Source organism: Heterodontus francisci, chromosome 16 (assembly GCF_036365525.1).
Source record: "Heterodontus francisci isolate sHetFra1 chromosome 16, sHetFra1.hap1, whole genome shotgun sequence".
NCBI lineage: Eukaryota > Metazoa > Chordata > Chondrichthyes > Heterodontiformes > Heterodontidae > Heterodontus > Heterodontus francisci.
Window position 1 is genome coordinate 100,738,972 of NC_090386.1, and position 27,910 is coordinate 100,766,881.

Consider the following 27,910-nt stretch of genomic DNA (forward strand, 5'->3'; position numbering starts at 1 on the left):
TGTCTCTCTCCTTCTCAATGTCTCTCTCGCCCTTCCCAATGTCTCTCTCCGTCTCTCAATGTCTATCTCTCCCCCCTCAATGTCTCTCCCTCTCTCAATGTCTCTCTCTCCCTCTCTCAATGTCTCTCTCTCTCTCAATGTCTTTCTCTCTCTCTATCTCAATGTCTCTCCCCCTCTCACTGTCTCTCTTTCTCTCCCTCTCTCAATGTCTCTCTCTCCCTCTCAATGTCTCTCTCGCCCCCTCTCTCTCAATGTCTCTCTCTCTCTCTCCCTCTCTCAATGTCTCTCTCTCTCTCCCTCTCTCAATGACTCTCTCTCTCTCTCTCTCTCTCTCTCTCAATGTCTCTCTCCACCTCTCAATGTCTCTCTCTCTCAATGTCTTTCTCTCTCTCCCTGCCAATGTCTCTCTCCGTCTCTCAATGTCTCTCTCCCCATCTCTCTCAATGTCTCTTTCTCTCTCTCCCTCTCTCAATGTCTCTCTCTCTCTCCCTCTCCCAATGTCTCTCTCTCTCAATGTCTCTCTCTCTCTCTCAATGTCTTTCTCTCTCTCCCTCTCTCAATGTCTCTCTCCACCTCTCAATGTCTCTCTCTCTATGTCTCTCCCCCTCTCACTGTCTCTCTTTCTCTCCCTCTCTCAATGTCTCTCTCCACCTCTCAATGTCTTTCTCTCTCTCCCTGCCAATGTCTCTCTCCGTCTCTCAATGTCTCTCTCTCCCCATCTCTCTCAATGTCTCTTTCTCTCTCTCTCCCTCTCCCAATGTCTCTCTCTCTCTCAATGTCTCTCTCTCTCTCTCAATGTCTCTCCCCCTCTCACTGTCTCTCTTTCTCTCCCTCTCTCAATGTCTCTCTCCCTCCCTCTCTCAATGTCTCTCTCTATCTCTCCCTCAATGTCTCTTTCTCTCCCCCTCTCTCAATGTCTCTCTCCTTCTCAATGTCTCTCTCGCCCTTCCCAATGTCTCTCTCCGTCTCTCAATGTCTATCTCTCCCCCCTCAATGTCTCTCCCTCTCTCAATGTCTCTCTCTCCCTCTCTCAATGTCTCTCTCTCTCTCAATGTCTTTCTCTCTCTCTATCTCAATGTCTCTCCCCCTCTCACTGTCTCTCTTTCTCTCCCTCTCTCAATGTCTCTTTCTCTCCCCCTCTCTCAATGTCTCTCTCTCTCTCAATGTCTCTCTCCGTCTCTCAATGTCTCTCTCTCCCCCTCTCAATGTCTCTCTCTCAATGTCTTTCTCTCTCTCTCAATGATTCTCTCACAATGCCCTTCTCTCTCAATGTCTCTCTCTCTCTCTCTCAATGTCTCTCTCGCCCCCTCTCAATGTCTCTCTCTCCCCCTCTCAATGTCTCTCTCTCCCTCTCTCAATGTCTGTCTGTCTGTCTCTCTCTCCCTCTATGTCTCTCTCTCTCTCCCTCTCTCAATGTCTCTCTCTCCCCCTCACAATGTTTCTCTCTTTCTCTCTCCCCTCTCAATGTCTCTCTCCCTCCCTCAATGTCTCTCTTCCCCTCTCAATGTCTCTCTCCCTCCCTCAATGTCTCTCTCCCCCCTCTCAATGTCTCTTGCTCCCCTCAACCTCACAATGTCTCTCTCTCTCAATGTCTCTCTCCTTCTTCCATTTCTCTGATTCTCATCTCTCTGGCCTTTCTCTTTCATCCTTTCACTCTTCCTTCTCTGCTCCATTAGTTCCCAGCAGTTCCTGCTCTTGCTGCAGCACCTCTTGTTGGGTCAACAATTAGTACCCAAGTGAGATCAGTGTGTATGGGACTGTACCCCAGTGAGAGTCAGCGTGTGTGGAACTGTACCCCAGTGAGAATCAGTGTGCATGGGATCCGTACCCCAGTGGATGCTTGCACCTTCGGAGTACATAAAAGGGAAGGTGTACATGCAATTATTTCCTTCATGCTCTGCCTCAGTTAGATAACCTTCAGGAATCTGAGAAACTAATGTGTGTTGCCTTAATTCAATGTCTCCAGTGTATTGTATTATCACTTAACAAGGGAAAACATACTCGACAAATTCTGTGGAGTCGTATTTCTGCTGACAAGGTCAATGCAGTCATCTACTGCCCTCATTTTAACTGCTGATATCTGCAGGCGTGTCAGCCCGCTGGGTTTCCGCCAACACTGATGACACCAGCAAGGGATATTTAATCAGCGTTCCCCTCATTTTATGTCTGATTTTAATTTTGTGATTATCTTAGGATAATTGCAGAAGTTCACAGCATTTTCCAGCTGCAGTGCAATGTAACTCACATTCCTGCAGTACCTGGCTGGGTGTAGAATGAGGTTGTGTAGACAGATGAGGGGATGTTGTGATTCTTGAGGTACTGGGATCTTTAAACATGGATGTCAATAGACTGTCGTATGTGTATCAGCATCAATCTGTGCAAGCCTTCAGTCTCTGTGTCCTCAGACCTCACTACCATGTCTACTGAAAACCCGATATTCTCTCCATCCCCAACCTTCCCAAACAAAGATGCCTTTCACTGAACTTGCTGCACTCCGTACTCTCAGGTCTAACCCTGACATTTTCATCAAACCTGCAGACAAGGGTGGTGCTGTTGTTGTCTGACGTATCGACCTCTACTTTGTAGAGGCTCAGCGCCAACTCTCAGACACTTCTTCCTACCTCCCCCTGGACCATGACCCCACCACCGAACATCAAGCGACTATCCACAGGATTGTCACTGACCTCATCTCCTCTGAAGATCTTCCCTCTTCAGCTTCCAACCTCATAGTCCCAAAACCCCGGACAGCCCGCTTCTACCTCCTTCCCAAAATCCACAACCAGGACTGTCCCAGCAGACCCATTGTGTCAGCCTGCTCCTGCCCCACTGAACTTATTTCTTCCTATCTTGACTCTATCTTTTCTCCGCTGGTCCAGTCTCTTCCCACCTACATCTGTGACGCTTCTGACGCCCGGCGTCATTTTGGCAATTTCCAGTTTCCTGGCCCCCACCGCCTCCTCTTCACTGTGGACATCCAATCGCTCTACACCTCCATCCCCCACCAGGATGGTTTGAGGGCTCTCCGCTTCTTCCTGTAACAGAGGCCCGACCAGTCCCCATCCACCACCACCCTCCTCCGCCTGGCTGAACTTGTTCTCACATTGGACAACTTCTCCTTCAACTCCACTCACTTCCTTCAAGTAAAAGATGTTGCGATGGGTACCCACATGGGACCTAGTTATGCCTGTCTTTTTGTGGGATATGTTGAACATTCCTTGTTCCAGTCCTACTCAGGCTCCCTCCCCCAACTCTTTTTCTGGTACATTGATGACTGTATCGGTGCCGTTTCCTGTTCCCGCCCCGAACTGGAAATCTTGATCAACTTTACTTCTAATTTCCACCCTTCTGTCACCTTCACATTGTCCATCTCCGACACTTCCCTTCCCTTCCTCGACTTCTCTGTCTCCATCTCTGGGGATAGGCTGTCTAATAATATTCATTATAAGCCCACCGACTCCCACAGCTACCTCAACTACACTTCTTCACACCCTGCCTCCTGTAAGGACTCCATTCCATTCTCCCAGTTTCTCCATCTCCGACGCATCTGCTCTGATGATGCTGCCTTCCATGACGATGCTTCTGATATGTCTTACTTTTTTCTCAACAGAAGATTCCCCCCCACTGTGGTTGACAGGGCCCTCAACCGTGTCCGGCCCATTTCCCGCACCTCTACCCTCACCCCTTCCCCTCCCTCCCAGAACCGCGTTCGGGTTCCCCTTGTCCTCACTTTCCACCTCACCAGCCTCCACATCTAAAGGATCATCCTCCGCCATTTCCAGCGTGATGCCACTACTAAATGCATCTTCCCTTCCCCTCCCCATCAGCATTCCGAAGGGATCGTTCCCTCCGCGACACCCCCTTGTCCACTCCTCCAATACCCCCACCACCTCGTCCCCTTCCCACGGCACCTTCCCCTGCAATCGCAGGAGGTGTAATACCTGCCCATTTACCTCCTCTCTCCTCACTATCCACAGCCCCAAACACTCCTTTCAGGTGAAGCAGCGGTTTCCTTGTACTTCTTTCAATGTAGTATACTGTATTCGCTGCTCACAATGTGGTCTCCTCTACACTGGGGAGACCAAACGCAGACTGGGTGACTGCTTTGCGGAACATCTCCGCTCAGTCCGAAAACATGACCCTGAGCTTCCGGTTGCTTGCCATTTCAACACTCCCCCCTGCTCTCATGCCCACATCTCTGTCCTGGGATTGCTGCAGTGTTCCCGTGAACATCAACGCAAGCTCGAGGAACAGCATCTCATTTACCGATTAGGCACACTACAGTTCAATAATTTCAGAGCATGACGGGCCCCCTTTTAGTTATCTTTTCTTTTTTCTTTGTTTATTTTATTTTAGTTTGTTTAATTTGTTTCTACCCACTTTTTTTTTCATGTTTGTGCTTGGGGCCAGGCTGTTCAGTTTTGTCAATTAACACCCTCTCTGCACTCACGCTTTGTCTTTCAGTACACCATTAACATACAATTTGCCTTTGCTCCATGATCTTCTGATCAGTTATTCTCTGTGACCTTGTCCTATCAACACCTTCACTTTTGTTACCTCTTGCCCCACCCCGCTTTACTTGCTTAAAACGTTTTACATTTCTAATATTTACTAGTTCTTTTGAAAGGTCACAGACCTGAAACATTAACTCTGCTTCTCTCTCCCCAGATGCTGCCATATATCATATAAATTTATATATATCATATAAAAACAAGAAATGCTGGAACCACTCAGCAGGTCTGGCAGCATCTGTGGAAAGAGAAGCAGAGTTAACGTTTCGGGTCAGTGACCCTTATCCCTTTCCTGTGAAGCTCTTCAATCAGCCTCCCAACAGCAATGACACTGCAAGTTAGTCACTTCACATACTATGTATGACAGTCACCAATGCCAGCTGTCTCTACCCATCGACACCTCTAGACTTCAACACCATTCACGACTCACTTCTCCGAGTATCTGGTCCCCATATCCTTTCACATCACAAATCCCCTGTTGCCTCCAAAACTCTGCATTCTCCTTCGTTGACCAACCAAAGCACCATTATTGGTCTCATCAGTCACATGTGAATCTTCAGTGTCTTCAGCTCCCACGTGTATACCAATAGCACACAGCTTCTCCTCACCATCCCTCCATTCGCACCCACTCTGTAGCCCGCTTCATCTCGTCTACCCTTGACCAGACCTGGACCTTGGAATCCCATCGAGCCCCCTCCTCCCCAAGACTATGATCAGAAAACAGCTGCCATTTCATGCAGCCATTAAATGCATGTTAAAGTTAGCATATTTATAGGATACAAAATCCCTGAGAAACCATAGGAACAGAAAACTTTATGGCACAGGAGGCTATTCGGCCCATCATGCTGGCAAAAGGAAAGTTACATCAATGGGGAATAGTTAAGTGAGGGCAAAATTGGCCTCCATTGTAATGCTTTCCCATGATCATATTCCCGGAGTCAGACACACACCATCCTGATTTGGCCATATATCACCAATCCTTCATCATCACTGCATGAACTCCCTAACAGCACTGTGGGTACACTGACACCATAAAGATTGCAGTGGTTCAAGGCAGTGGCTCACCACCACCTTCTCAAGGACAATCAGGGACAGACAGTAAACGCTGGACTTACCAGAGGTACTCACGTTGCAAGGATGATTTTTAAAAGAAAATGCTCAACTTGGATAAATGTAATAACATTTACAAACAGTGGTTAAATGTCACATAATCAAACATGTGATCAACATGATCTGACTTTCAGGAATAACCACTGAGCTGGCAATCTGACATTAACAACTTTGGAAGCCACTGTATGATCAGGATGCTACTGCTGCAAAATGTGAGATTCAACCTCATGTCCTGCCAATTCCTACATCATCAGATCCAGATGTCAATCCCTGAACCGACGCTGTGTAATTCCTTGATGTAATGAGATCTTGGAGTGTGATTCAAATCACGTTGTAATCAGCAAAAGCCTAGCTAATTATATATGCACATGGGCAGTAATAGATGCCATGTCTGTATATGGGGATACTGGGGGTGTTCAGGAAGCTGCACATAATGGGTGGGATATTTCCTGTGATATTGTAAACTGTTCTCGATTCTGGTCTTTCTGAAGTTCCTGAAACACACAGGAATGCCCCCAGGGTGCTCCCCAGGACCGTGCAATGCATAGGAGAACCCTAATGTTTAGGGAGGGTGTTATTCTTTTGGAATATCCTGTTTGGACCAGTGAGCTTGGCAAACATTCTCCTTCCTCAAGTCTGATCGAAAGGCAGCTTTCTAACACCCTGTCTGAATACACGGCCGGCCAAAGTGGTCGTTCCAAAAAACGAATGAGATTGAGCAGACGTTGGTTTGTGATTTGAACAAGGCAGTGCACAGAGTATCCAGGGACAACCACAAATGTTTAGATTTAAAAACTTTATTCGTTCGGGGATGTGGGAGTCACTAGCTACTCCAGTATTTATTGCCCATCCCCAATTGCCCGTGTGTCAGGCGATCATTGGTGCTCCCTCCCACTGCCCTTCATGAGCTCCACACGATCAGGAAATGTTTCACTGCTGCTAATTCCCAGAATCTCTGGAAGAGTTCACAAGACAAGAATTTTCAGTGTGACTTGATAGGTTGTCACCACACACTGACATCGACCTTCTGAAGAATGACCAACAAGTCCTGAAAAAGTAAGGATTTATTTATTCATGAACGGCCTGATCTGTTTAATCAACACATTGTACCAATTTCACAATCGTGTTTTTTTACATTCAGGTTTTTCTCAAGTCATTTAACCTTGAACAAGGCAGAATTATGGGGTGTGGGGATATTGGAAATTGATTATGAGCAATGTGGATACATTACAGTAAGAATTATCCATCAATCTTGTGTGGGGTTCGGTCTCTGTCTGTTCCGTATTGAAGAGCAACATATTCTCAAGAAGCTGGTCTCATTTTTATGTTAAACTGAAAAAGATAAAGAGAATCAGTCAGTGTTACCTTGGCCTACGTCAGAGAGGTCAGTGCAACAGAACACTGGACCAGCAATCACTGCCCTGAAAATGAAACAAAGCCTTGAATTTCCCACTGGATATCAGTTACAAGAGGATATCACGAACCGTGATTATCGATGGCAGCTTGGAGTAAATGTAAATGTACTGAACCACACAGAGAAGGACAGACTGGAACTCTGCTCAATTAGTAACCACTGACCTGGATGGTGCAGGCACAACTCAAGCAGCTCAACATCATTCAGGACAGTGTTGTTCTTTGGATTGGTGCCCCTGCCCCTAGACTCAATCTCCACTCCTTCCAACACTGCTGCACAGTGGCTGCAGTGCAGAAACTCAAAGGCTCCTTGGACACCTGCAACCTCCCCCAAGTAGAAAAGGGTATGAACATCACTGTCATCAACACAGGATGGCAGTGAGACAGACGGAAAGTGAGGCAAATGCTGGAAGCAATGATTTGTGGGGGGGGGGGGGGGGCAAGGTGGGGGGCGCAGGAGTGGGGCGGCACTGAGATAGGGCAAGAAGAAAATATTCGCATGTATATTGTCTCTCTTACCTCTTCAGGACGTCCCAAAGCAAGTTACAGCCAATAAAGGGCTTTATCTGCAGACAGTGTCACGCAGACACATTGCACACAGAATGATCTCACAACAATCAGCAGCTAAGCTGTTTGTGATGTTGGTTCAAGGATAAATATTAGTAAGGACGCCAGGAAGAACTCCCCTGCTCTTCTTTAAAATAGTGCCCTGGGAACTTCCAAACCAACATGAACAGGCACAGTGCGGAACTCCCACAGTACTGACCCTCCAACAGTGCAGCACGCCCTCAGTACTGACCCTCCAACAGTGCGGAACTCCCTCAGTACTGACCCTCCAACAGTGCGGCGCTCCCTCAGTACTGACCCTCCGACAGTGCAGCACGCCCTCAGTACTGACCCTCCGACAGTGCAGCACGCCCTCAGTACTGACCCTCCGACAGTGCAGCACGCCCTCAGTACTGACCCTCCGACAGTGCAGCACGCCCTCAGTACTGACCTTCCGACAGTGCGACACTCCCTCAGTACTGACCCTCCAACATTGCGGCACTCTCACAGTACTGACCCTCCAACAGTGCAGCACGCCCTCAGTACTGACCCTCCGACAGTGCAGCATGCCCTCAGTACTGACCTTCCGACAGTGCGACACTCCCTCAGTACTGACCCTCCAACAGTGCGACGCTCCCTCAGTACTGACCCTCCGACATTGCGGCACTCTCACAGTACTGACCCTCCGACAGTGCGGCACTCCCTCAGTACTGACCCTCCGACAGTGCGGAACTCCCTCAGTACTGACCCTCCGACAGTGCAGCACGCCCTCAGTACTGACCCTCCGACAGTGCGACGCTCCCTCAGTACTGACCCTCCGACATTGCGGCACTCTCACAGTACTGACCCTCCGACAGTGCGGCGCTCCCACAGTACTGACCCTCCGACAGTGCGGAACTCCCTCAGTACTGACCCTCCAACATTGCGGCACTCTCACAGTACTGACCCTCCGACAGTGCGGCGCTCCCACAGTACTGACCCTCCGACAGTGCGGCACTCCCTCAGTACTGACCCTCCGACAGTGCAGCACGCCCTCAGTACTGACCCACCAACAGTGCGACACTCTCACAGTATGACCATCCAACAGTAAGATGCTCCCTCAGTACTGACCCTCCCACAGTGCAACATTCCCACAGTAATGACCCTCCGACAGTGCGGCACTCCCTCAGTACTGACCCTCCGACAGTGCGGCGCTCCCGCAGTACTGACCCTCCGACAGTGCGGCGCTCCCTCAGTACTGACCCTCCGACAGTGCGGCGCTCCCACAGTACTGACCCTCCGACAGTGCGGCGCTCCCACAGTACTGACCCTCCGACAGTGCGGCACTCCCTCAGTACTGACCCTCCGACAGTGCAGCACGCCCTCAGTACTGACCCACCAACAGTGCGACACTCTCACAGTATGACCATCCAACAGTAAGATGCTCCCTCAGTACTGACCCTCCCACAGTGCAACATTCCCACAGTAATGACCCTCCGACAGTGCGGCACTCCCTCAGTACTGACCCTCCGACAGTGCGGCGCTCCCGCAGTACTGACCCTCCGACAGTGCGGCGCTCCCGCAGTACTGACCCTCCGACAGTGCGGCGCTCCCTCAGTACTGACCCTCCGACAGTGCGGCGCTCCCTCAGTACTGACCCTCCGACAGTGCGGCGCTCCCACAGTACTGACCATCCGACAGTGCGGCACTCCCACAGTACTGACCATCCGACAGTGCGGCGCTCCCTCAGTACTGACCCTCCGACAGTGCGGCGCTCCCGCAGTACTAACCCTCCGACAGTGCGGCACTCCCTCAGTACTGACCATCCGACAGTGCGGCACTCCCACAGTACTGACCATCCGACAGTGCGGCGCTCCCTCAGTACTGACCCTCCGACAGTGCGGCGCTCCCTCAGTAATGACCCTCCGACAGTGCGGCGCTCCCGCAGTACTGACCCTCCGACAGTGCGGCACTCCCTCAGTACTGACCCTCCGACAGTGCGGCACTCCCTCAGTACTGACCCTCCGACAGTGCGGCACTCCCTCAGTACTGACCCTCCGACAGTGCGGCACTCCCTCAGTGCTGACCCTCCGACAGTGCGGCACTCCCGCAGTACTGACCCTCCGACAGTGCGGCACTCCCTCAGTACTGACCCTCTGACAGCACGGCACTCCCGCAGTACTGACCTCCGACAGTGCGGCACTCCCGCAGTACTGACCCTCCGACAGTGCGGCACTCCCTCAGTACTGACCCTCCGACAGTGCGGCACTCCCTCAGTACTGACCCTCCGACAGTGCGGCACTCCCTCAGTGCTGACCCTCCGACAGTGCGGCACTCCCGCAGTACTGACCCTCCGACAGTGCGGCACTCCCTCAGTACTGACCCTCTGACAGCACGGCACTCCCGCAGTACTGACCTCCGACAGTGCGGCACTCCCGCAGTACTGACCCTCCGACAGTGCGGCACTGCCTCAGTACTGACCCTCCGACAGTGCGGCACTCCCGCAGTACTGACCCTCCGACAGTGCGGCACTCCCTCAGTACTGACCCTCCGACAGTGTGGCACTCCCTCAGTACTGACCCTCCGACAGTGCGGCACTCCCTCAGTACTGACCCTCCGACAGTGCGGCACTCCCTCAGGACTGACCCTCCGACAGTGCGACACTGTCCTGGAGTATCCACAGTAAGTGCTCCAGTGGAAGGCAGTGAGAGCATTTTGGGAACTGGTCCCTTGCTCCCTTCACGAACTGCTGTGAAATACAGATTTACATAAATACCAATTGTTCAGATTGGGGAGTCAATGGAAGTCGGTTCGAATCTCATTTGGCTCCACACCACAATTAGGTTTCTGTTAATAATGAGTTCCGCCATTGGTTAGTGACTAAACTGCTTCCTATTCAGACACCGCACTGTGGGAGGGTCAGTACTTAAACCAAGTGCCAATGGGAAAGCTGGTTCTCGGGGGGTAACTTGTTGCAGCCTGAATGTGGGTTAACAAGTGATTTACAGGCCTGAAAATACATTTGCCAGCACTCTAATTCAATGCTGCATGCAGCTCATCTAATTTACTGTTATACTTTGCTGCACATTCTTGAATCTGATGTGGCCTTTTCCTCAAAACCCATTTTCTGCTTGAATGAAAAATTTATTTTTGTCATTCTCGACGCCCACATAGTGGCAGCTCGTAATTGACAGAGCAGAATACACTGTAGCACTGGCTCTCCTTCCTATCAATACACCTGAATAACTTCTAGTCTCTTAACCAATATCACTAAACCATTATTTCGTTGGTTATTTCACTGCCATCTGTGAGAACTTGCTGTGCAGAAAATGGCTACTGCATTTTCTAAATTGCAAGTGACTACACTAAAAAAATACTACATTGGCAGTGAAGCACTTTGGAACGTCTTGAGGATGTGAAAGGTGCTAAATAAATGCAAGTTTGTCTTTCTTTCTATTATTCCACATATGTACATGCAAATGCAGTGACTCGAGACTTAGATTAATTCTTCAGTAAATGAAATGGTGCTGCAGGATGTGTTACACTTTTGTCCCTGAAAGAGAATGGTTTTCTTTGGATGTGTAAAGTTCGAGTGTGATTACTGATAAGCACACATTGGGATCTCATCCCTTTATCTCCAATTTGAGGTGGATTTCTCAACTTGTTCTAATTTTTCTGCACTGTGGACCTGCCAGAGATCCTAGGCAGCGGGAGTTAGATGCAGACACGTGCTGCACAGTAACCGCACATTCATCTTTTAACTGTTAATGACCCAGCACAGCTGCAGGTTGCTGTTGATATGGAGTCTGCTGTACTCAGTTTACACAGGGACAGCACAGAACTGGAACATCGGAGTGGAAGAGTCAGGAACAGAACTGCTGCCTCTATTGCTATGGCACCAATGGGAGTTGTTGAGGGAGGCTGCCTTTTTCCCAGCAGCAGGTGAAGAGAATGGGGAATAATCACGGGTGCTGGCAAAGGATGAAATGAAAACAATTGTGAAATAGGGAAGCGATTTAAATAAATGGTATTCAAACAAATACTGATGCTGAGTAAAAGGACAGATTAGGAGGATTCATAATGGCAGAGAAGGAGGTCATTCAGCCCATCGAGCCCATGCTGGCTCTCTGTAGAGCAATCCAGTCAGTCCCACTGCCCTGCTCTATCCCCGTAGCCCTGCAGGTTTATTTCCCTCCAGTGCCCATCCAGTTTCAATTTTGAAATCATTCATTATCTCTGCTTCCACCACCTTCACAGACAGAGTGTTCCTGGTCATTACCATTCGCTGTGTCATAAAGTTCTTCCTCACATCCCCCTGCATCTCTCGCCCAAATCCTGAAAAATCTGTGCCCTCTAGTCCTTGTACCATCAGTTAATGGTACCTTTCTCTGTCTACTGTACCTAAGCCTGTCATAATCTTGTACACCTCCATCAAATCTCCCCTCAATCTCCTTTGCTCCAAGGAGAACAACCCCAGCTTCTCCAACCTAACCTTGTAACTAAAATCCCTCATCCCTGGAACCATTCTGGTAAATCTCCTCTGTATCCTCTCAAGGACCCTCTCATCCTTCCTAAAATGTGTGACGACCAGAACTGGATGCAATACTCTAGTTGGGCCCCAACCAGAGCTTTATAAAGGTTCAGCATAACTTTCCCTTCTTTTGTACTCAATGCCTCTATTTATGAAGCCCAAGGTCCCATATGCTTTACTACCTACTCTCTCAATATGTCCTGCCACCTTCAAAGATCAATGCACATGAACCACTGCTTCTGTTCACTTTTTGAACTATACCATTAAGTCTCTATTGCCTCGCCCTATCCCTTCTGCCAAAATGCATTACTTCACACTTTATTAAGTTCCACCTGCTACTTGTCTGCCCATTCTGCTAGCCTATGGGCTATTGTAGTCATTTTGCATCATCCTCACTGCGACACTTCCAAGTTTGATATCATGGGCAAATTTTGAAAATTTATTCTGTATTCCAATATTCAAGTTTTTTATATATTATATATATATGACTCTATGTATCTATAAGCAATAGTCCAACAGTCCTTGGGGAACACCACTGTCTACCACCCTGCTGTCTGAAAAACAACCATTTACTATGACTCGCTGTTTTCTGTCCTTAAGCCAATTTTTTATCCAAGTGGACACTGACCCTCCTATTCCATGAGCCTCAATTTTGTTAACCAGCTTCTTTCATGTGATTCCATGTCAAAGGCTTTCTTAAAATCCATAGAGCACATCCATTGCTTTCTCTTCATCAACCTTCTCTGTTACTTCATCAAAACAAAATCAATTCAATTAGTCAAGCATGATCTGTCTTTTACAAATCTGTGCTGTGTCTCCTCAATTAACTCAAACCACTCCAAGTGCCTGTTGATTTTTTCCCTTGATTACTGTTTCTAAAACCTTACCCAACCACTGATGGTAAACTGACTGGACTGTAGTTACCAGGACTGTCCTAACACCCTTTCTTGAATAAGGGTGTCACATTTGCCACTCTCCAATTCTCTAGCACCTTCCCCATATGTAGAGAAGATTAGAAGTTTATGCAAGGCCCTTCCACTATCTCCACCCCTATGTCCTTTAGCAACCTGGGATGCAAGCTATCCAGATCAGGTGACTTATCTACCCTAAGCATAGCCAGTCTTTCCAGTACCTCCAGCTCTCAACTTTCACCCCATCCATTACCTCTACAATCTCCACTTCTAACAATATTTGGGCAGCATCCTCTTCCTTAGTAAACACCGATACATAGTACTCATTAAGTATTCTAGCCTTGACCTACTCCTCTAAGCATATATCATCTTTTCCCAAATAGCACCACCACCCCTGCAAATCTTACTACCCACTTACTATTTACATGCCAGTGAAAGATTTTTGGGTTCCCTTTTATGTTGACTGCTGTTGTATTCTCATTCTCTCTGACCGTCGTATTTTCCTCTTCGCTTCCCCTCTCAACTTACTGTATTTGGCCTGGTTCTCACTTGAAGAATTCACCTGACATGCATCATACACCCTCTTTTTTTGTTTCATTATATTCTCCATCTCCCTCATTATCCAAGGAGCCTTGGCTTTGATTCCCCTACCTTTCCCTCTTGGTGGAGTGTACCTCGCCTGTACCTGAAACATCTCCTCCTTAAAGATCACCCATTGCTCTGTTACAGTTTTTCCTGTCAGTCTTTGACTCCATTTTACCCCGACTTGATCCCCTCTCATCCCATTGAAATTAGCCCTCTTGCACTTTAGAAGTTTTACTTTGGATTGTTCCTTGCTCATCTCCATTAATAATCTAAACCTTATGATATAATGTTCACTCTTTCCCAAATGTTCCCCCTTGGTCCACTTGGCCCAACGCATTCCCCAGCACCAGATCCAGCAATCATTCCTTCCTAATTGGCCTGAGAACATATTGGTCAAGGAAGTTCTCCTGAACACATTTTAGAAATTCCTCCCCCTCCTTACCCTTTACTCCAAAATTACCCCAATCGACATTTAGGTAATTAAAGTCCCCGATATCACCACCCTATAGTTCTTGTTCAGCTCTGTGTCATTTCCCTGCAGATTTGCCCCTCCATCTCTCTCTCACTATTTGGAGACCTACTGAATACCCCCAGTAATGTCATCATACCCTTGTTACTTCTCAACTCTAACCAAATGGATTTTGTCTTTGTCACCCACCACCCACTCCGCCGCCACCCCGGACATCTCTCTTTCCAACTGTGTTCCCTAATCAGTACTGCCTCCCCACCTCCCTTTTATCTTTCCCTATCTTTTCTGAACACTTTGTATCCTTAAATATTAAGTACCCAGACCTCACCATTATTAAGCCACGTCTGTTATTGCCACGACATCATATTCCCACACGGCTATTTCTGTTTGTAGCGCACCAACCTTATTCACTACACTTTGTGCATTTACACACATGCATTGTAAACCTGTCTTTGTATTCCTTGTAGTCTTTAGTCTGCTCCTATCTAACATGGTACTACTTCCTTCTCTAGTACTGCCCAACACTCACTCCTTTATGTACCTTATTCCTCTTTCCTATTTCTGTATGCTGGTGCCCATCCCCTCGCCAATTTAATCTAAACCCTCACAACCACACGAGTGAACCTCCCAGTGAGGATATTGGTTCCAGTCCTGCTGAGATCCAACCTGCCTCTTTTGAATAGGTGCCTCCTGCCCCAGAACTGGCTCCAATGCCCCAAGAATCTGAAGCCCTCCCTCCTGCACCATGCTTCAAGCTATGCAGTGATCCTCCCGATCTTCATACTTCTACTCTCGCTAGCGTGAGAAGACAGAGAGTCGGGATTAATGGATCTTTTTCAGGTTGGAAAGCCATAACTAGTGGGGTGCCACAAGGATCAGTCCTAGGGCCTCAATTATTTACTATCTATATTAATGACTTGGAGGAGGGGACAGAGTGTAATATATCCAAATTTGCTGATGATACAAAAATAGGTGGGAGGGCATGTTGTGATGAGGACATAAGGAATCTGCAAGGGGATATAGATAGGTTGAATGAGTGGGCAAAAACTTGGCAGATGGAGTTTAATGTAGGAAAGTGTGAGGTCATGCACTTTGGTAGGAAGAATAAAAAGGCAGATTATTATTTAAATGGAGAAAGACTTCAAAAAAGTGCAGGAGAGATATATCTGGGTGTTCATGTGCATGAAACACAAAATGTTAGCATGCAGGTGCAGCAAGTAATTAAGAAGGCAAATGGAATTTTGGCCTTTATTGCCAGGGGGTTGGAGTTTAAAAATAGGGAAGTCTTGTTACAGCTGTACAGGGTGTTGGTGAGGCCGCACCTGGAGTACTGTGTACAGTTTTGGTCCCCGTATTTAAGAAAGGATATACTGGCATTGGAGGCAGTTCAAAAGAGATTCACTAGGCTGATTCCTGGGATGAAGGGGTTTACTTATCAAGAATGGCTAAACAGGTTAGGCCTTTATTCACTAGAGTTTAGAAGAATGAGGGGTGATCTTATTGAAACGTACAAGATTCTGAGGCAGCTTGACAGGGTAGATGTTGAGAAGATGTTTCCACTCGTGAGGGAATCTCGAACTAGGAGACATAGTTACAGAATAAGGAGACACTCATTTAAAACTGTGATGCGAAGGAATTTCTTCTCTTAGAGGGTAGTAAATGTCTGGAATTCTCTACCCCAGAGAGTTGTAGAGGCGAGATCACTGAATGTATTTAAAGAGGAGGTAGATAGATTTTTGAAGTATTGGGGAGTTGAGGGCTATGAAGAGCTGGGATGAAAGAGGAATTGAGGTCTGGGACAGATCAGCCATGATCTTTTTGAATGGCAGGGCAGGCTTGAGGGGCCGAATGGCCAATCCTGCTCCCATTTTTTATGTATGTTCTTATGTATTAACTTTAAATGAAACCGTCTTTGAGGATCAGGTTGGAAACAGGAGTCAGTGAAATTGGTGCAGCTCATTTCCTCATTGTGATGCCAGTCATCAGATATTAAAATTCATATTCTCCCCTATCCTGAAAAATCCAACCCATTGGTATGTCTGGTCATTTATCCATGGGAGAGAACAGCTGAACCTGATATTACACTTGCTGTATATCCGAACACAGCTTCCAAGTGGACAGAATCAGGACCGGATAAAAATTAATCCAAGGTGACAGGGACAATTGTGAGGCCCGAGTGAGGAGACTTAACTCACCGGTAACTATATGAACATCTACCTGCCAGGCTCAAATAAAAACATAAACTGAGACTCCTTCATAATTATGATGCCAAGCCATCAAATAGTAAAGATTCGATTAACATTGTATCTGCGCCTGCACCTAGCCACTGGAGCAACATTTTGTAAAGCAGTGCGAGACTGGCGAGGTGACACCGTCAGCCATGCAGCCCTCCATTCGGCCCCTCCACCCGAGGGACGCAGCCCTCCACTCGGCCCCTCCACCCGAGGGACGCAGCCCTCCACTCGGCCCCTCCACCCGAGGGACGCAGCCCTCCACTCGGCCCCTCCACCCGAGGGACGCAGCCCTCCACCAGCACTACTGGAACACTGTACAGTATGGAATAATTTAACAATCCAATTTTAATGTTAGTACAGAGCCAGTAAATCAGCTGGGCCCTTCACAGAATTGTTACATTGCAGAAGGCGGCTATTCGGCCCATTGTGTCTGTACTGGCTCTCCGAATGAGCAATTCTTCCTGATCATTACTGATTCCAGTAGCTTCTAGACAGGGTTATCAGAGCCCTGGTCAAATATACAGGCCCAGAGCTTCACTGTGCCTGGGCACAGAGCAGTGTACAACTGGCAGCATAGCTAAGGGCTGAAGTTTCACACTGATAAATGATTTGGAGGAAAGTATAGGTGGTCTGATTAGCAAGTTTGCAGACGACACTAAGATTGGTGGAGTAGCAGATAGTGAAGGGGACTGTCAGAGAATACAGCAGAATTTAAATAGACTGGAGAGTTGGGCAGAGAAATGGCAGATGGAGTTCAATCAGGGCAAATGTTGGAAGATCCAATTCAAGAGTGAATTATACAGTAAATGGAAAAGTCCTGGGGAAAATTGATGTACAGAGAGATTTGGGTGTTCAGGTCCATTTTTCCCTGAAGGTGGCAACGCAGGTCAATAGAGTGGTCAAGAAGGCATACGGCATGCTTTCCTTCATCGGACGGGGTATTGAGTACAAGGGTTGGCAGGTCATGTTACAGTTGTATAAGACTTTGGTTCGGCCACATTTGGAATACTGCGTGCAGTTCTGGTCGCCACATTACCAAAAGGATGTAGATGCTTTGGAGAGGGTGCAGAGGAGGTTCACCAGGATGTTGCCTGGTATGGAGGGCGCTAGCTATGAAGAGAGGTTGAGTAGATTAGGATTATTTTCATTAGAAAGACGGAGGTTGAGGGGGGACCTGATTGAGGTGTACAAAATCATGAGAGGTATAGACAGGGTGGATAGCAAGAAGCTTTTTCCCCAGAGTGGGGGATTCAATTACTAGGGGTCACGAGTTCAAAGTGAGAGGGGAAAAGTTTAGGGGGGATATGCGTGGAAAGTTCTTTATGCAGAGGGTGGTGGGTGCCTGGAACGCGTTGCCAGCGGAGGTGGTAGACGCGGGCACGATAGCGTCTTTTAAGATGTATCTAGACAGATACATGAATGGGCAGGAAGCAAAGAGATACAGACCCTTAGAAAATAGGCGACATGTTTAGATAGAGGATCTGGATCGGCGCAGGCTTGGAGGGCCGAAGGGCCTGTTCCTGTGCTGTAATTTTCTTTTCTTTGTTCTTTGCTCTATAACAGGTATTAGTGTCAGTCTAGAAACCTACAGAATAAAGATGCTGAGGGAATTTCTTTAAGTGGCGAGACGTGCTGTGAAGGAGCAGAGATTTAGGTGTCTATGTGAACTAAAAGCTAGATCACAGGTCCAAAAAACAATCAAAAAGGCTAACGGAATATTGGCTTCATCTCAAGGGGATCGGACTTCAAAAGTGAGAAAGTCATGCTTCAGCTGTGGAGCTCTGGTCACGCTCTGGAGTAACTGCGTTCAGTTCTGGGCACTGCATCTCAGGAAGGATATCTTTGACCTTACAGGGGGTGCAGCATAAACTCAGCAGAATGATAACAGGGTTAAATTATAAGGAAGGTTGCATCAACTTGGACAAAAGCAAAATACTGTGGTGCTGGAAATGTGCAATAAAAACTGAAAATGCTAGAAATAGTCAGCGGGTCAGGCAGCAACTGCGGTGAGAGAAACAGGATTAACATTTCAGGTCAATGACCTTACGTCAGAACAGACATCAGTGAACCTGTTGGGTTTTTACAAGTTGCTCCTTTCACCTGCTGCAGATTTATTCCATTTCATAACTTGTCCTGGTGGGAAATGAAATAGAACTCCGAATCTGATCTAGTTCTTTGATGCAGTAACAGTGTGTTGATGTGTATATGGACTTTCAAAAGGTTTGATAAAGAACCACACAATAGACTCATTAGCAAAACTGAAGCCCATGGGATTTAGGGGCAGGGCAGCGTGGATTTGAAATTGACTAAGAGGCAGAAAGAGGTGGTGAATTTTTTTTTAGACTGGAGAGTGTTAGACATTGGGGTTTCCGAGGGCTCAGTATTAGGACCACTGCTTTTTGATTAATATTAATAACCTGTACTTGGAATATACAGGGCGTAATTTCAAAGACTGGAGATGAAACGTTAGTTGAAAATGTGTAAACGGTGAGAAGGACAGTAACAGAATTCAGGAGGACCATAGATAGGCTGGTGGAATGGGAGGACACATTTAAACAAAAGCTAACATAGAAAAGTGTGAAATGATTCATTTTGGTAGAAAGAATGGGCAGAGGCAAAATAAATAGTACAATTTTAAAGGGGGTGCAAGAACAGAGACACTTGGGGATGTAGGTACACAAATCTTTGAAGGGGCAGGACAAATTAAGAAGGCTGTTAAAAAATGGGATCCTTGGCTTTATAAATAAAGGAATAGAGTACAAAAGCCAGGAAGTTATACTAAACCCTTAAACACTGGTTAAATCCCAGCTGGAGTGGAACAATTTTATTTTAAATTCGTTCTTGGGATGTGAACGTTGCTGGCAGGGTCAGCATTTATTGCCCATCCCTGACTGCCCTTGAGCAGGTGATGGTGAGCTGCCTACAACCGAGTGGTTTGCTGGACCATTTCAGACAGCAGTTAAGAGTCAACCACATTGCTGTGGGTCTGGATCACATGTAGGCCAGACCGGGTAAGGATGGCAGATTTCCTTCCTTGAAGGACATTAGTGAACCAGATGAGTTTTTACAACAATCTGGTAGTGCCATGGTCACCATTACTGAGACTAACTTTTTGATCCAGATTTATTAATTGAATTTAAATTCCCCAGCTGCTGTGGTAGGATATGAACCCATACCTCTGTAGCATTAGTCCAGGCCTCTGGATTACTAGTCTAGTAACATTACCACTAGACTACTGAGCCTACCACCAGGCTTAGGTTTATAATCTTGGAGATTATAAAAAAGTGAGGAATTCCATTGTCTTTAATTCCTGGGAGTACGTTCACAAAACATGGGTGTCACTGGCAAGGCCAGCATTTATTGCCCATCCCTAATTGCCCTTGAGAAGGTGGTGGTGAGCTGCCTTCTTGAACCGCTGCAGTCCTGGGGGTGTCGGTACACCACAGTGCTGTTAGGAAGGGAGTTCCAGGACTTTGACCCAGTGAGAGTGAAGGAACGGCGATATAGTTCCAAGTCAGGATGGTGTGTGGCTTGGAGGGAACTTGCAGGTGGTGGTGTTCCCATGTATCTGCTGCCCTTGTCCTTCTAGTTGGTAGAGGTCGCGGGTTTGGAAGATGCTGTCTAAGGGCCTTGGTGAGTTGCTGCAGTGCATCTTGTAGATGGTACACACTGCTGCCACTGTGCGTCGGTGGTGGAGGGAGTGAATGTTTAAGTTGGTGGATGGGGTGCCAATCAAGAGAGTTGCTTTGTCCTGGATGGTGTCAAGAGCTAGAGAGATGAGAAGTTTATGCAGAGAATTTCCTCGGGCCTTGGGAGTTGAAGGCATGTCTGAAGGCCACCAATGGTGGAGCAATTAAAATCGGGGTGCTCAAGAGGCCAGAATTAGATGAGCGCAGATATCTCAGAGGGTTGTAGAGCTGGTGGAGATTAGAAAGAAAGGGAGGGCAAGGCCTGCAGGGATAAGAATTCTAATAGAGGCAAGAGCCATTGCCTGAAACACTGATCGCGAAATTTGACAGCTGAAGTGGTGGCTGTGAGAAACTTTATTCTGTCATTTCAAATATAATTTATTTCTTTGTAACATACCTTCTCTTCACACTCCATCAGCAGTGCTTTTTGCCAAAGCGACAGATGTGTTCCTGGTTGCCAAAACAGGTTTTTATATTCAACTGAAAGCTGCAGCAGAAACACAGGGCTTGTGGCATGAGCTGGAGTCAGAAATAAGTATCTGATGAGCTTGCTTGAGCAGTGGTGCAGACCCCTCAGTCAGAGCTACTGCAGACCTGAATTATATCACTCCATGTGACTGGGGCAGAGAGAGTCAGTACTGGGATAGTGTAGTGCTGCTCTCCCAGAATAGGAGAAGGTATAGTAGCCGAGTCACTATGGTCCTGGACCAGACATGATGAGTTCAAATCCCTGCTTGGCAAATTAAATAAGCCTGGTAATTTGGAATGAAAACACCTGGGTTCTGGTAAAAGCTCAATTAGTTCACTGTCCTACAGGAAGGAGAACCTGCCACCCTTACCCGGTCTGGCCTCCTCGTAACTCTAATTCCACATCATGTGGCTGAGTTGTAATGCCCTCAGGGTAACTAGAGAAGGGCAATGAATATTGACAACCCACATTCCAACAACTGGGTTTGCAGTGCAGAAGTTCCCTGCTGTGTCACATCAGGACTGGCTGCTGGATCGCAAGGAGGCAACAAATCGACAGCTATGTGAATGATTGTGATTTTTATTTATTTAAATCTGGTGCCCAAATTGACTGTGGGTGGAGGTAGGCTCAGGTTGGATGCAGACTCTATGTTTATCAGTACAGCAAACAACAAGCACTCCACTAGCAGATATCTAAACATTTAAAGAAATAAGAAGAGAAAATTCCTTAGCAGAAATGTCCCATTCAAAACATTAATCTTTCTCTTTCATACACTATTTCAAACCCTACCTGTTTTCAGTTCATTTTTTGCACCATGTGTGTTTGTAAATGTTTCCCAAAGCACTACTCACCTTTCAATGAGTGAATCTCTCATACTCGTTGCAATTGCACTGGGCTGAGCTTCATTTAATCTAAAAACACTCTCAATGACAGACAGCTCCGTGCTGGTAGTGTCAAGCCCACAGAAAGCGCACCAATCGTTCACCACCATCCCGCTGGCAATCACCTCACTACCACGATTCACTGTGCCAGCCTGGAACAAAAGAAAGGGAACAGTGAGGTCAGGCACTGCAGCCCCCATGATCAACAGGTACACATAGCTTGTCTGAGAGTCGTACTGACTGGGCTGTGTTAAACTGCCAGGACTCCCCAAGCTCAGAAAAACTTGGGAATATTTTGGTTTAAAAGGAAACGAGTGACAGATTGCCTCACAGAGGTACATCAGATGGTGAAGAGTGCAGAAAAGGATAATCCAAAAGACGGCAGCAAGTTAAATGGTGACAACCACACAAAGTGGCAAACTTCAAACCAACAGACAGATTGTTGTTCACAAAGAGGGAGCAACACTTGAAGCAGACTCTGGAAGAAGTGAAAAGAGTCATTAAAAACCAGCTGCATGTGTGATTGATGGATGGATAGAGTGAGGAGCAAGTAGAGGCTTTTCTTTAGGGGCTGAATAGTCTACCTTCTTTGCTGATTTTTTGTTAAAAAGGGAACTACCCTGGGACGAGAATGATGCAAATACCATCGAATGCACAGAGGAGATAGCTGGTAGAACAGCCCAGTTATACTGCAGTCAAACAGCAGTGTCCCTCTGCAGGGTTTGGTGTCTCGGGCTTGGAACGTGTGCTGATAGAGTTTTATGACAAGTTGTGATGTGACAGTCAGGCTCTGGCAACCACTGGGGAAAGTCTGGATCAACATAATTTACCAGTGACCATAACATGCCCTGACACTGCGGGCATAGAACCACCTCCAGGTATCACCCTGTGCAGGAAACACCAGTACATTACTGCGCTGACATCATCAGGCTGAGACCACCACCATAAATGCTGCACATTGCTTGGGCACCAACATACAGGCAATTTACTAGGGCTCAATTACCTGCCTTCTAAAGCAAAATGGGTGGGAAAGAGCAGATATTCCTTACACTATTCTGGGAGCTGACAACACTGGGGTTGAGACAGTGCAGTCTGCAGTGACCTGCACACTGACCACTGCAGGAAAGTGAGGAGGGGATTGGCTTTAGCCTCTGTGCCCCCTGTGGTTCAATATCCCACCAACACTGACTGCCTAGGCTTGAAGATTATGGATGGACACTTGGGTGAAGTGCTGGTGGGGCTGCAAACTGATTTCAGGCAGCTCCTTTAAGAGGGACATCAGTGCACTTGGGTGGGGGAGGGTGGTGAAATGACCCCATCACATTTTCTCCAGGCTCAAGCATTAGTCAATGGGATTATATTTTCAAATACTGAAATTCAAATCACAACAGCTGCAGATTGATAACAAGCACAGGATGCGTGTCAGGGCTGTGAAACAGAATGCAGCTGCATTAGCTGAGAGTGCTGTTACAATCAGAGACTTGAAAGGATATGGCAGACAACTGGGTTAGCCATTCATCACCAGATCTAGCTGGACCACATAAAGTACCACTGGGTCCTGCTCTTGTCTGCTAAAAGTGCTCACTATTCCAGGATCATCCTGGAATGCAAAACTAATACCCGGCTTCTTTTCTCTACTGCAAACCATCTTCTTAAACCCCTCTCCCCGGTCCCCTCCACCCTCACCTCCAACAATCAGTGCAAGGAGCTCACGGATCTCTTTGTCACTAAGATCGAGATCATCCGATCAGAAGCCTCTGCTGCATCCCTCCCTTCCCCTGGCTCACCCGGCCAAACTCCCTCTAATGTTCCCCCTGCCCTAGCCCTAAACTCTCATCTTTGTCTAGTTTCTCTCCTATTTCCCCTCATGCCTTCTCTGAGCTTGTCTTGTCCATGAGACCCACCTCCTGCTTCCACTAAACTGCTGACCATCCAACTTCCCCTCCTGGTCCCCATGTTCGCCGATATTGTTAAAGGTTCTCTCTCTTCAGATGTTGATCCTTGCTCCTGTAAATCTGCCATAATCATCCCTCTCCAGAAAATACAACCCTTGACCCACCGCCCTTGCAAACTACCGCCCCATCTCCATCCTTCCTTTCCTCTCCAAAGTCCTTGAACCTGTTGTCGCCTCCCAGATCTGTGCCCATCTTTCCCAGAACTCCATGTCTGAATCCCACCAATCAGGTTTCCAACCCTGCCACAGTACTGAATGACGTCCTATGTGACTGTGACAAACGTAAACGTTCCTCCTCATCCTTCTCCACCTGTCTGCAGCCTTTGCCACAGTTGACCACACCATCCTCCTACAATCTCAGAATTGTTACAGCACAGAAGGAGGCCATTCGGCCCATCGTGTCCACACTCATTCTCTGAAAGAGCAATTCCCTCAGTTCCATTCCCCTGCCTTCTCCCCAACACCCTGCACATTCTTCCTTTTCATATCACTGTCTAATTCCCTTTTGAATGCTTCATTTGAACCTGCCTCCACCACAATCTCAGGCAGTGCATTCTAGACCTTAACCACTCGCTGAGTGAAAAAGTTTTTCCTCATGTCACTTTTGCTTCTTTTACCAATTACTTTAAATCTGTGCCCTCTCGTTCTTGATCCTTTCACGAGTGGGAACAGTTTCTCTCTATCTACTCTGTCCAGACCCCTGATGATTTTGAATACCTCTATCAAATCACCTCTCAGCCTTCTCTTCTCCAAGGAAAATAGTCCCAACTTTTCCAATCTATCTTCACAACTGAACTTTCTCATCTCTGGAACCATTCTCGTGAATCTTTTCTGTACTCTCTCCAATGCTGTCACGTCTTTCCTGAAGTGCGATGCCCAGAACTGGATGCAATACTCCAGCTGAGGCCGAAATAGTGTCTTATACAAGTTCAACATAACTTCCTTGCTCTTGTACTCTATGCTCCTATTAATAAAGCCCAGGATACTGTATGCTTTATTAATCACACTCTCAACCTGTCCTGCCACTTCCAATGAGTGTTGCACAAATACACCCAGGTGCCTCTGCTCCTGCACCCCTGTTGGAATTGTACCCTTTATTTTATATTGTGTCTCGATGTTCTTCCTACCAAAATGAATCATTTCACAGCATTGAACTTCATCTGCCACCTGTCCGCCCATTCCAACAACTTGTCTATGCCATTTTGGAGCTCTACACTATCCTCCACAGTTCAAAATGCTTCCAAGCTTCGGATCTTCTGCAGACTTTGAAATTGTGTCTTGTACACTAAGGACTAGGTCATCAATATCTATCAGGAAAAGCAAGGGTCCTGGGGAACTCCACTACAAACCTTCCTCCAGCCTGAAAAACATCAATTAACCACTACTCTTTGTTTCCTGTCACTCAGCCAATTTCGTATCCATGTTGCTACTGTCCCTTTTATTCCATGAGCTACAAGTTTGCTCACAAGTCTGTTGTGTGGCACCATATCAAACACCTTTTGAAAGTCCATATACACCACATCAACAGCATTGCCCTCATCAACCCTCTCGGTTACCGCATCAAAAAATTCCAGCAGGTTCGTTAAGCATGATCTTCCCTTAAGAAATCCATGATGGCTTTCCTTAATTAACTTGCATTTGTCCATGTGACTATTGATTTTGTCCTGAATTATTCTTTCTATAAGTTTCCCTACCACTGAAGTTAAACTGACTGGCCTGTAGTTGCTGGGCTTATCTTAATACCCTTTTTTGAACAAGGGTGTAATGTTTGCAATTCTCCAGTCCTCTGGCACCACCCGAGTCCAAGGAAGGTCTCTGTTATTAGTACTTGGAACTATGATGTTGTTGCTATTACAGAGACTTGGTTGAGGGAAGGGCAGGATTGGCAGCTAAATGTTCCGGGATTTAGAAGCTTCAGGCAGGATAGAGGGGGATGTAAAAGGGGTGGGGGAGTTGCATTACTGGTTAAGGAGAATATCACAGCTGTACTGGGGGAGGACACCTCAGAGGGGTCATGCAGCGAGGCAACATGGGTGGAGCTCAGGAATAGGAAGGGTGCAGTCATGATGTTGGGGGTTTACTACAGGCCTCCCAACAGCCAGCGGGAGGTAGAGGAGCAGATATGTGGACAGATTTTGGAAAGATGTAAATGTAACAGGGTTGTAGTGGTGGGTGATTTTAACTTCCCCTATATTGACTGGGACTCACTTAGTGCTAGGGGCTTGGATGGGGCATAATTTGTAAGGAGCATCCAGGAGGGCTTCTTGAAACAATATGTAGATAGTCCAACTAGGGATGGGGCCGTACTGGACCTGGTATTGGGGAATGAGCCCGGCCAGGTGGTCGAAGTTTCAGTAGGGGAGCATTTCGGGAACAGTTACCATAATTCCATAAGTTTTAAGGTACTTGTGGATAAGGATAAGAGTAGTCCTCGGGTGAAGGTGCTAAATTGGGGGAAGGCTAATTATAACAATATTAGGCAGGAACTGAAGAATTTAGATTGGGGGCGGCTGTTTGAGGGTAAATCGACATCTGACATGTGAGTCTTTCATAAGTCAGTTGATTAGAATCCAGAACCAGCATGTTCCTGGGAGGAAGAAGGATAAGTTTGGCAAGCTTTGGGAACCTTGGATAACGCGGGATATTGTGAGCCTAGCCAAAAAGAAAAAGGAAGCATTCGTAAGGGCTGGAATGCTGGGAACAGATGAAACCCTTGAGGAATATAAAGACAGCAGGAAGGAACTTAAGCAAGGAGACAGGAGGGCTTAAAGGGGTCATGAAAAGTCATTGGCAAACAGGATTAAGGAAAATCCCAAGGCTTTTTATACGTACATAAAGAGCAAGTTTGCGGACGACACAAAGGTTGGTGGAGTTGCGGATAATGATGAGGATTGTCAGAGGATACAGCAGGATATCGATCGGTTGGAGACTTGGGCGGAGAAATGGCAGATGGAGTTTAATCCGGACAAATGTGAGGTAATGCATTTTGGAAGGTCTAATGCAGGTGGGAGGTATACAGTAAATGGCAGAACCCTTAGGAGTATTGACAGGCAGAGAGGTCTGGGCATACAGGTCCACAGGTCACTGAAAGTGGCAACGCAGGTGGATAAGGTAGTCAAGGAGGCATACAGCATGCTTGCCTTCATTAGTCGGGGCATAGAGTATAAAAATTGGCAAGTTATGCTGCAGCTGTACAGAACCTTAGTTAGGCCACACTTAGAATATTGCGTGCAATTCTGGTCGCCACACTACCAGAAGGACGTGGAGGCTTTGGAGAGGGTACAGAGGAGGTTTACCAGGATGTTGCCTGGTCTGGAGGGCATTAGCTATGAGGAGAGGTTGGAAAAACTCGGATTGTTTTCACTGGAACGACGGAGGTGGAGGGGCGACATGATAGAGGTTTACAAAGTTATGAGTGGTATGGACAGAGTGGATAGTCAGAAGCTTTTTCCTAGGTTGGAAGAGTCAGTTACTAGGGGACATAGGTTTAAGGTGCGAGGGGCAAAGTTTAGAGGGGATGTGCGAGGCAAGTTTTTTTTACACAGAGGGTGGTGAGTGCCTGGAACTTGCTGCCAGGGGAAGTGGTGGAAGCAGATACGATAGCGACGTTTAAGAGACATCTTGATAAATATAAGAATAGGAAGGGAATAGAGGGATATGGGCCCCGGAAGTGCAGAAGGTGTTAGTTTAGGCAGGCATCAAGATCGGCGCAGGCTTGGAGGGCCGAATGGCCTGTTACTGTGCTGTACTGTTCTTTGTTGGAGCCAGAGAGCCAGCTATACCAGACCTGGTCTTGTGCAACGAGATAGGATTAATTAATGACCTCTTAGTTAAGCAGCCCCTAGGTAGCAGCGATCATAATTGATTGAATTTTACATTCAGATTCAGTTTGAAGGAGAGAAGAGTGGGTGCAAGACTAGTATTTTAAACTTAAATAAGGGCAATTATGAGGGCATGAAAGCAGATTTAGCTAAAGCGAACTGGAAAATTAGGTTAAGGGATAGGTCAACAGAGATGCAGTGGCAGACATTTAAGGGGATATTTGAGAATACACAGAATAGATACATTTCAACGAGAAAGAAAAATTTCAAAGGTGGGATCCACCATCCGTGGTTAACCAAAACAGTTAGTCCTCCCGAAATGCATCACCTCACACTTATCAGGATTAAATTCCATTTGCCACTGCTCTGCCCATCTATACCAGCCTGTAATCTAAGGCTTTCCACCTCTATTTACAACACCACCAATTTTTGTGACATCTGCCAACTTACTGATCATATGTCCTATATTCTCGTCTAAATTATTAATGTATACGACAAACAGCAAGGGTCCCAGCACAGATCCCTGCGGTACCCTGTGGTAAGGTGGATAAATCCCCAGCGCCTGACCAGGTGTATCCTCGGATGCTATGGGAAGCATGGGAGGAGATTGCTGGGGCCCTGGCAGAGATTTTTGTATCATCGTTAGCCACGGGTGAGGTACCGGAAGACTGGAGGATAGCTAATGTTGTGCCTTTATTTAAGAAGGGCAGCAGGGATAAGCCAGTAAATTACAGGCCGGTGGGAGCCTTACATCAGTGGTGGGAAAGTTATTGGAAGGGATTCTGAGAGACTGGATTTCTATGCATTTGG

At 47.0% G+C, this 27,910-nt stretch overlaps 1 protein-coding gene across 1 annotated transcript in view; it reads right to left on the bottom strand.

Annotated features, from left to right (window-relative positions):
- Window positions 1–6,664: 6,664 nt before the first annotated feature.
- eif6 (eukaryotic translation initiation factor 6) overlaps window positions 6,665–27,910 on the bottom strand; it is a 161,083-nt gene continuing 139,837 nt past the window's right edge. The window contains exons 5-6 of the mRNA XM_068048745.1: window positions 21,296–21,477; window positions 6,665–6,950 (exon numbers count right to left, since the gene is read on the bottom strand). Of these exons, the coding sequence (XP_067904846.1) occupies window positions 6,941–6,950; window positions 21,296–21,477 (192 nt within the window). The 3' untranslated portion in view covers window positions 6,665–6,940. The remainder of the gene's footprint in view (window positions 6,951–21,295; window positions 21,478–27,910) is intronic.